We start from the raw sequence: 10077 nt of genomic DNA on the forward strand, positions 1-10077 counted from the left end.
TACAATAATAGAAGAGAATATTGTTAAATGTGTCCTGATGTTTTTTTTATTCTTAATTTCTTTTTTGTTCTCTAATATCTTAATCCAATTTTAGATTTGAATTTCAAAACAAAATATAATATAATGTTGACTCTATAACCAAACAATGGGGCATATGGTTGGACTAAAATTCCAACTTCTTTAGGTTTAGTCAAATTCACAATCCTCAAATATGAGGGAAAATGTAATCTATATATATAGTTGAACTAAAACATATCAAACATTTGGGTAGAGATGGAACAGTTTAAAAATGAATTCTGATCTTCTTGGAGATTTAAATTTATTTTAAATACAAAAATAATTAATAAAAAAATGTTAAGCAATTCTCATTTGTCCCTACAATGTTTTTAATAAATTATGATTTGCAATTCTACTTCCAATTTTTTTAACAATTTTGAGATTTTTTTTCCATAAACAAATCAATAAGCAAACTAGGAACTCCATATTTTTATATAATATAAAGTTTACATTATATATATATATATATTATGACATAATTTTGGAACATTTTTAAATATAACAAAATGAATTAAAATGCTTACAAAAAATAAAGTAACATTTTGCTTTTTATCCATTTTTGTTCTAGTTTGTAAATATTTTCAGAAACTCTATCATTTTGCAATAACTTTCCTTTCAAATATAATAAAAAAATCACAAAATATTTACACAAATAACATAATATAACTATAGAATAAGAGTGGTACGTGTAAATATTTTGTCAATTTTTTCTATATTTCATTAGTTTGCGTGAAATTAAAAGAGTATTTGCATGAAATATTGGAAAATGGAAGTGTTTGTTGGTAAAAAAAATGTTAGTCAGGCGAAAGAAGAGCAGTAACGTGTGGAAAAGTAAGCAAAGGCTCAAAAAAAAGAAAGAAAGAAAGAAATGGGGAAACGTGAAGGTGCAACCACCCTTTTTTTCATTTTTGTTTTCAAAATTACACTTAAAAATGAAATTATTATTTAATGTTGTTGGTAATTAATTAGGGTTGTGACTGTGAGAGGGCAGTTTGTTAATACCCTATTTCTTCTGGAAACCCTATTTTCACAAATGTACTCCCTCCCCTCCCCCACTGCCTTCTTATATTGCGTGATCTACAAGATATCTCATTTTCCTTTTTCTTTCTAATTATTATGCTCGTTCATTTTCTTTCCTCTTACTAATTAAAATCTTTTCTTTCCCTTTCTTCTCTTTTTTTTTTTTTTTTTTTTTTTTATTCTAATCATTCAACCTTTTTCAAATTTTTACTTATCTTTTTTACCTTTTTTCTTTTATTATTTTATATAATTACCTATTTCAAATGTGTGATTTTATTTTAATATGATTTGTTATTATTTATTTGTGTGTTCAAAATGTTTGTCAAATAATTGGAATCTCATATAATAATTGAAATTTGTGCGTCATAAATCAGTGTGTATCAATTTTTAGAACCAGTAATTAATAATTATCAAAGAAAAACATAATTCTCTTCTTCATGGTTAAACGTTTTTGTTTAAAGGAATTATTGTGTAAACGTTAATAACCAATATATTCAAAATGAAATATTATTTTAAAGATAACTGATTAAATATGTAATGGGCTTTTAATAAGGTTTGGTGCGTGTTTTTTCAGTACAATAGGGCTCAATATTTATGTTATATCTATAATATATTATAAAGTCACTATTTTTACTATATATATCTATAATTTAATTTTTCTTGGACATTTTTTCTAAAGATAGGATAGACATTAAATATAAATTTATTTGTTAATTGATAAAAGCAATAAGTGTGCTAAGCAAAAATATTCTAAATTCTGAGTGACAAAAAAAAAAATAAATCTTAAAATTATAGAATTATAAAAGAAGAAGATGGAGTAAAAGTTACATGATATGAAAAATCAAATCTTTTGTATTTTGTTACACTTGATATTAATTAATAGTATATTAATTAAAACCGTTAGAAAGATTAAATCTACAACAATTGTATATTATGCTTAAATTGGCATCTGTGTCAGCTCAGAATTTAAGATGAAAGAGATGTTGTTTCAACTATAAATGTGCTTAGTCGGACACCATTCTAATTTCTAGGTACGCAACATCCTCAAAAGAAATTTTTCTAAAAAACATAAGATATTTTCCTAATGCTAAAAGGACCTCAAAATCCAAATTAATTATATGATTTGAAATTCACCCGATAGAGACCCAATGTTGTAGCTTTTAAAACAATTATTAGTAACAGTGTCTTTGGAATTATTCCACTAGAATTTTCTATTCATTGATGCAATAAATTGAACTCCAAAGTACCAGGGGAAACAGAAAATGGAAGCATGGATCTTTGAAGAAACTAGGCTCTCAGCAATCATGACTTCCTAATTAGCTTCTCCTTCATCCTATCTACAGCGGCCCTGAGAGTGTTCTCATCTTTGCAGAATGTAAATCTAACAAGATTTTTCCCATCTTCTGGGTTAAGGTAGAAAACACTGGTTGGAATAGCAACGACTCCAACTTCTTTGATCAGATACTCGCAAAAGTCGACGTCATTCTTCAACCCAAAAGGGGTGTGATCGACAATAATAAAGTAGGTTCCACTTGATGGAAAGACCTTGAAACCAACTGCCTTCAGACCCTCTTCCAAAATGGCTTTCTTTGATAGGTAATCTTTCTTCAGCTCCTCATAGTAAGATTCGGGTGCTCGGAGAGCTGTAGCAGCAGCTGACTGCATTGGTGTGGAAGTAGCAAATGTAAGGAAAGCGTGTGCTTGTCGCACCCCCCATGTCAAATGAGGCGGGGCGATTGCCCAACCTATCTTCCAACCAGTGAGGGAGAATGTTTTCCCTAACGAATTCATGGTGACAGTGCGCTCAAACATTCCCGGAAGAGAAGCAATGGAAATGTGGTCCATTTCAAAAGATAATTTGTCATAAACTTCATCAGCAAAAACTAGCACATCGTTCTCAATGCAGAGAGAGGCAATCTCATTAAGTTCATCCCTTGTGAACATTTTTCCCGTTGGGTTATGTGGTGTGTTAATAAGAACAGCACGAGTATCCTTTGAGATTGCTGACTTGAGCTCATTTATAGGGAGAGAAAAATCTGGTGGGCGTAGTGTGATGCACTTGATTTTTGCACCAGCCATTGATAGAGTGGCTTCATAAGAGTCATAAAAAGGAGCAAAAAGGATCACCTCGTCGCCAGGATTTATTAAGCCAAGCATAGTTGCGGCAATTGCTTCGGTGCACCCAGAGGTAACTGTAACTTCCTTCTCTGGGTCGACAACAAGTCCAGTATCTTTCTTGAATCTCTCAGAAATGGCCAAGTTCAAGTCTGGCACTCCACATCCACGAGCATATTGATTTTTACCATCTTTGATGGCTTGAATTGCTGCTTCCTTCACAAATTCGGGACCATCAAAGTTTGGGAAGCCTTGGCCAAGGTTTATTCCCCCATATTGAATTGCCAAGTTACTCATTCTAGTGAAAATAGTTGTTTTGAACTTTTCCAGCCGGTTTGAAACCTTCCAAACAGAGAAGTTTATTTCAAGAGCAATATCCGTGAGGCTAACAACAAAGATTTGAAGAAAAACTATTCTTCCATTCAAGCATATAGTCCTTACAAATCTCTTCTTTACTATAAGAAAACATATAAATTCCAGTTATTTTAAATACATATATGAAGTATTTAAAGCTTCTTCAGCCAATACAGAATCAAAAATCTAGGAATCAGACCATGCTTCAAAGCATTACAATTATCCTTGATACTAAAAGAACAGCATAACAGCAGCCATTTAAGTACAAAAGATAGGATTGGAAATGGAAGAAGGAAAGTGTGTGGCTTATTGAACTGAGGCATGATCCAGCGAAAAGATAATGCCACATCAGTATATATGCAACTATACAGCTTACACTAGCCACCATTGCCTCACCAGGAAATTCGATAAAAGGCTAGTGAAGTAGATTCATACTTCTGATTTACTCATCTAAATATTAGTAATACCAGCAACTTGTAATGCAATAAAAGAGGATCATTCTGGAACACGTGCAAATATGGCATGGCTGAATGATGAGAGGGAGAAAGTAAACCAACAATTTTTCTGTTTGATAGGAAACGTACTTATATCAAGAACAAAAGTAGAAAGAAGCAGAGTTGGAGTACATCAAAAAAGGGTAAACCACCATCGGTACAAATTCTTTTGGGTACAGTTGGTTGGGTAAAATTTCATACAAGAGCAATGTAAAAGCTTGTATTGTAGTTGGTAAAAAGGAATGGGATCTAAACTTTCAGATTCCAGTGAATGCTGAAAAAAAAAAGAATGAGATGTGTATCATGCCCATTCAAAAACATTTTTCAACATTTCTGTAGTGTTCGATTAGATAATTAAAAGTAATATTGAAAATTCTCAAAGCACTAAAGCATTGTTTAAAAACTCATTCCAAACGCACACTTCACCACTAAGAGAACGTAAAATTGATAAGTAGATCCATGAACATTAAAGAACTTGGAGCAGCACAGAGGTCTTACCCCCAAACAAGAACAAGCAACAAACCAGAACGTTTTCACAATAACCAGATATTAATCCATTTCGAAACACCAAAAAATTAGAGAATTCAAAGGGCCGAGATCAACCAACATCATAACCCCAGTTCTTGTATTAAGCAACTGAAAATCCATTTCAGAGCTGACCCAAAAATCAAAATTTCTCAATTTGCAGAAACTGTATCTCTCGATAACCAATCATAAGTGAGGGCAGGAAAGGAAAACAAAACCGACAATCTAAACATGACCCAGAAAAGAAATGGGAAATATAATCAAGAACATGAGTATGCCAAACCCAATTCCACAAAAAGGCGATGGGAAAGCAAAACATCGAATCGAACAGAAACCCAGAATAGAAATCATTCAAATAAAAGGGAAAAATAAGATTAGGGATGAAGGGGTTACCTGCAATGGCTTCTGAGCGTCGTTGGTCGATCCATTCTGCTCGGAAGCGACGGCGGTTTCAGTGGAAACAGTGGACATGGTGGCCAGAACAGAAGAGCGAATAGAGCTTGGTTTTGGGTGAATATTAGTACATCTAGACAAAACGGAAGGTCTGAATTGGAAGCGGTTGAGGGTCCAGGTGCAGTGCATCCGCATTAGAAATTCTGCATAACGGAAAAGAAATTTGTGTGTTTAAGCTGCACAAAAGAGAAAAAGTAGGATCAAAGAAGGAAAGTGAGAAATTTTACTTGGAATTTCCTTTCGCAAGAGCTGCTGAGTTCAACGCTCGCTAGCTAGGGGCTGCGTCAATCGCTGGCCAGGAAAATGGACTCCCTTTGATTTAGCCGGACATGTGTGGTTCCATGCCTCATTTGACTCATTTCTGTTTTATATATTACTACTAAATTAGCTAATTTCGTGTCAAAGGAAGCATGCTTTTACTCGCTAGTTGGTAAGGATGGAGGTTAAAATCATTAATAAGTTCATTTGTTTATTCAAAAAAACTTAACTTATTAACTGGTTACCCATAGTTTACGTATCCAACACGTTTGATTACCTTCTCGTTTTTTTGTTTTTTATTTCCTATCACTTACTTTCATTTTTCCTTTCATGTTTTTCTAAAAAAAAAAAAAAAAAAAAAAGTGTTGAGATGTTGTTGAGTCCCACGTTGGAAAAACCAAGGGGATTCACACCCCTTGTAAGGTACATGAGTTACTCTTCTCATTGTCAATTGGTTTTGAGATGGAACTCCATACTATCAAACAAGATAGGTGAACCGAATGTGGCACCATCTTGAAAGGGAACGTTGAGATGTTGTTGAGCCCCACATTGGAAAAAACAAGGGGACTCACACTCCTTATAAGTAGATGAGTTACTTCTCTCATTGTCAATTGGTTTTACGATGGAACCTCGTACTATCAAACAAAAATTGTTTATATTTGATAACTATTCTTATTTTATGTCTTTTTAAAAAATAAATAAAAACAAATTTTTATTTGATAATTATTTCTTGTGTCATTTTTCATAACTTTTATTTATTTTTTTAGTTTAAATATAATTTAATTCTAAAAAAAATAAGATAAGAACAAAAAAAAATAAAAACAAACTAAAAGAATATTAAACACATATATAAAATATTAATAAATAAAGAAAGAAAAATAAATTATAAAATATTAAAATATAGATATGAAAATTAATAAATAAAGAAAAGAGTTTAGAAATATGAAAATGAAAAAAATCATTAAAGTTAGAAATTAAACCCACGGCCCACATATATGTCTATATATATGTGTATATATATATATATATGTCTATATATATATATATATATATGTCTATATATATATGTCTATATATATATATATATGTCTATATATATATATATGTCTATATATATATATATATATGTCTATATGTATATATATATATGTCTATATGTATATATATATATATAAATATGGGTCTTCACCAATGAGCCAACCAAAAATTTTAAAATATATGAAAAATAGAGACATAAATGAGAAAAACTATTTTTCGTAGTTTCTTTATTTTTGCTCGAATTTCTAAAAACGTTTCTTAAATTTTGAAAACGAAAAACAAAAAAGGTTATTAAACACATATGTACTTTAAAAAAGAGAAAAAAAAGAACAAAAAGAAAATAGAGAACATAAACGTTACGGCGTGAAGGTAACATTTGTAATTTAAATCTCCAATCCTTATTATATTTAAATTTTATATATTCGATTGATGTTAAGTTGAATTTATGGAGCAAACTTCTTTTAGAAAAGTTTCTTTCAATATAGAAAAGGATAAGCATCACTTTGGAATTACTTTAATAACCAATGTTGAATAATAGTAGTGTTTTAAGTATCATCAGCTAAAAAAAGATTATTTATGGAGCAAACTTTTTTTTATAAAGATTGTTTCAATAAAGAAAAGGATAAACATCTATTTTTAGAAGTTTTTCTTAAATTTTGGAAACGAGAAACGTGAATGATTATCAAATACATTTGTTTTTAAAAAGGAGAAACATAAAACATAAACTTTATCGGAATGTATGTAGTTCGAATCTCCTAACTCTTATTATATTTAAATTTTATATATTCAATTGATGTTAGTTTAAATTTATGGAGCAAACTTCATTTAAAAAATATTATTTGAGAAAAGAAAATGATAAGCATCACTTTGGAATTACTTTAATAACCAATGTTGAAGTATAGTAGTGTTTTAAGTGTCATTTTCGGCTAGAATAAACATAGTTCAACTAACAAAATATTTGTACTATTAATTTCGACATCAGAGTTTTGATTCTCCCACCTTGTCCAACGGAGGTCTTAGCTAGGACCAAGAGGGGAGTCTAGGAGATTTCAAAAGACCCATGGATCCATGGAAAGCGCCTAATGGAGCTTTAGAGGATCCATGGAGAGAGCTTAAAGAATCCATGAGGAGCTAATGAAATTTAAGGACTCGATTGATAACATTTTTTGTTTTTTGTTTCTTATTTTTTAAAAATAGACTTATTTGATAATTTTTTCTGTTTTTTTTCCTAAAATTTTAAGGAACATTTCTTAAGATTGGGCAAAAATAGTTTCTCCTAGTTTCGTTTTCATTTTATTTGATTCAATTTCTTATATTTCTTAGAATCTCTACGTGGCTCGTTAGCGGGGAATCATGACTAAAACAACTTTTATCATAAGTCATGGGTTCAATTACCAACATTAATGATTTTGTATTCTTTTTATTTCTTCTTTTATTAATTTTTTTTGTATGTATATGTTTAATATTTGGGATTTTTTTCAAAAATAGAACAAAACGTGAAAATATTTACATCATTTAGAATAATTTTGAAAAAAGAAAAAACTCACAAGCCTACAAGAGAAATAACAAAAATACCCCGCAATTAATCAATCACACATATGTGAAAAAACAATTTTGTATAAGTTTAAACGATGTTGTACTCAGTCTAAAGGATCTAGTAACCTTGTACCAAATCTAAACGATATTATACTCTTGTACCTAATCTAAATGATTTTGTATCTAGTCTAAACGATCTTATACCAAATCTAAACGATCTTGTACTCAATCTAAACGATCTTATACCAAGTTTAAACGATCTTGTATCCTTGTACCAAGTCTAAACGATCGTTTAGACTTGGTAATCTTGTATTCTTGTACCAAGTCTAAACGATCTTATACCCTCGTACCTAGTATAAACGATCTTGCATCCTTGTACCTAGTATAAATGATCTTGTATCCATGTACCTAGCCTAAACGATCAATCTTGTACCCTTGTATCTAGTCTAAAAGATCTTGTACAATATCTAAATGATCATGTACCTGGTCTAAACGATCTACTAGTGATAACGATTTATCTTTGTTTATCTGGGATAGACAATTGATCATTCAAATATTGGTACACGATAGTTTAGATCCTGTACCAATATCGTTTAGATCTTGTATAAGAAGAAGATGAGAGATGAAGAAGAAGGAAGAAATTTTGAAAGAGAAAATGCAAAATCGCGAACAAAAAGAAGTGGAAATATGAAGAATGAGAGGTAATAATATGAAGAAAAGAAGAATAAATAATAATAATAACAAGAATAATAACAATAATAATAACAAGAATAATAACAATAATAATAACAATAATAATAACAATAATAATAACAATAATAATAACAATAATAATAACAATAATAATAACAATAATAATAACAATAATAATAACAATAATAATAACAATAATAATAACAATAATAATAACAATAATAATAACAATAATAATAACAATAATAATAATAATAATAATAATAATAATAATAATAATAATAGAACTATAAAATCGTCCCACAATAATCAAAACTAATAAGGGCAAATATAGAATTTATGAAAAAGTAATTGAGTTCAATGGATTTTTCTTAAATTGTTATACAGGTTGTAAATATTTAGCATTTTTGTTTAATATTTCTTAATTTGATTTTTTCCTTTCTTTATTATTTTTTCATATTTATATGTTTAATCAATTTTTATTTTTGAATTTTTTAATAGAGTAATTTACATAAATGTAATAAAACCCAAAATATTTACGGCCCATATATGTAACTACCCAACTCCTTATACTAAGTTGAAGCCATTACTAATTTTAAAAGACAAATAAAATTTGTAACGTTTGGATAAAATGAAACAAAACCTCAAACTTTTTATTTAAAAGCCTAATTAAAAGTAATTTGAGATATGTATAAAAATAAAATCCTAACTCGGGTCCTATCTAATTTTAAAGAAATAAAATAACAAATAAGGAATAAACTAAAATGCAAACATTTAAGGTCTGAACTCGGATATAAAGCGGAAGCAAGAGATCCCTATGGCTCGCATGGCTCGCCACGATAACTTCTGGCCGCTCGCCAGCTTGCTCTTGCCCTTACCTCTGCCTCTGCCTGAAAAATGAAATGGAAAGAGTGAGTATAAAATACTCAGTAAGGGACCCACTACTAGTCCCGCTAGGTGCTTGTTAACTTTCTATTAGAGTTCTGAAAATGGTATCCAAGAACTGGCACGTTTTCGAACATGTGCATCATGTGATCCCGAAGGAACAATAACTGGTCTTCGGTGAACCCAAAGGAACACCTAGGACAAACTGGTCTGTAGTGTACCCGAAGGAAACACTAAGACAATCGGGTTGCGAGCAATCCCATCGAACTACTCGAATCATGTCTATATCAATGCCAGATTGCCGGTCCCGTTGGACTACGCAGTCCTAAATAGGTGATGATCCCGAAGGACACCCATGCAGGTACGACTCTAATAGGATAAGCTAACATGCACCCTAACCATAGCATACACGTAACATAGCATCATCACGTCATCATGTCACATCATATCATCATGTCAAATCATATCATCATGTCATGTCATATCGTATCACATCATCAAATCATCATGTCATATCATATCCTCATTAATTACCATGTCGTTGTACAATTTAGTTGTCAATATGCACAACTCAATAATAAATGCGACCTCTTAATTCCACTCCTAGGTCTAGTAGTAGAATCTCTTACCTGAAGATTAGCTCAACGAG

General features: G+C 30.6%; 1 protein-coding gene across 1 annotated transcript; it reads right to left on the reverse strand.

Moving 5' to 3' along the window:
* Positions 1-2181: 2181 nt before the first annotated feature.
* LOC103487571 (uncharacterized) lies at positions 2182-5458 on the reverse strand. The gene is made up of 3 exons (XM_008445908.3): positions 5246-5458; positions 4959-5161; positions 2182-3534 (listed from the first exon to the last, which is right to left on the reverse strand). The coding sequence occupies exons 2-3, from the start codon at positions 5151-5153 to the stop codon at positions 2380-2382; spliced, it is 1350 nt and encodes a 449-aa protein (XP_008444130.2). The 5' UTR covers positions 5154-5161; positions 5246-5458; the 3' UTR covers positions 2182-2379.
* Between the last annotated feature and the right edge of the window lie 4619 nt (positions 5459-10077).

This window comes from Cucumis melo, chromosome 7 (assembly GCF_025177605.1).
Source record: "Cucumis melo cultivar AY chromosome 7, USDA_Cmelo_AY_1.0, whole genome shotgun sequence".
Classification (NCBI taxonomy): domain Eukaryota; kingdom Viridiplantae; phylum Streptophyta; class Magnoliopsida; order Cucurbitales; family Cucurbitaceae; genus Cucumis; species Cucumis melo.

Excerpts from the sequence above, each read along its gene's own strand:
- LOC103487571 (XM_008445908.3), bottom strand. The coding sequence starts at position 5,153 with ATGCGGATGCACTGCACCTGGACCCTCAACCGCTTCCAATTCAGACCT. Across the intron at positions 3,535-4,958 it reads ACGCTCAGAAGCCATTGCAG|GTTTCAAACCGGCTGGAAAA; the intron begins GTAACCCCTTCA and ends TCTGTTTGGAAG.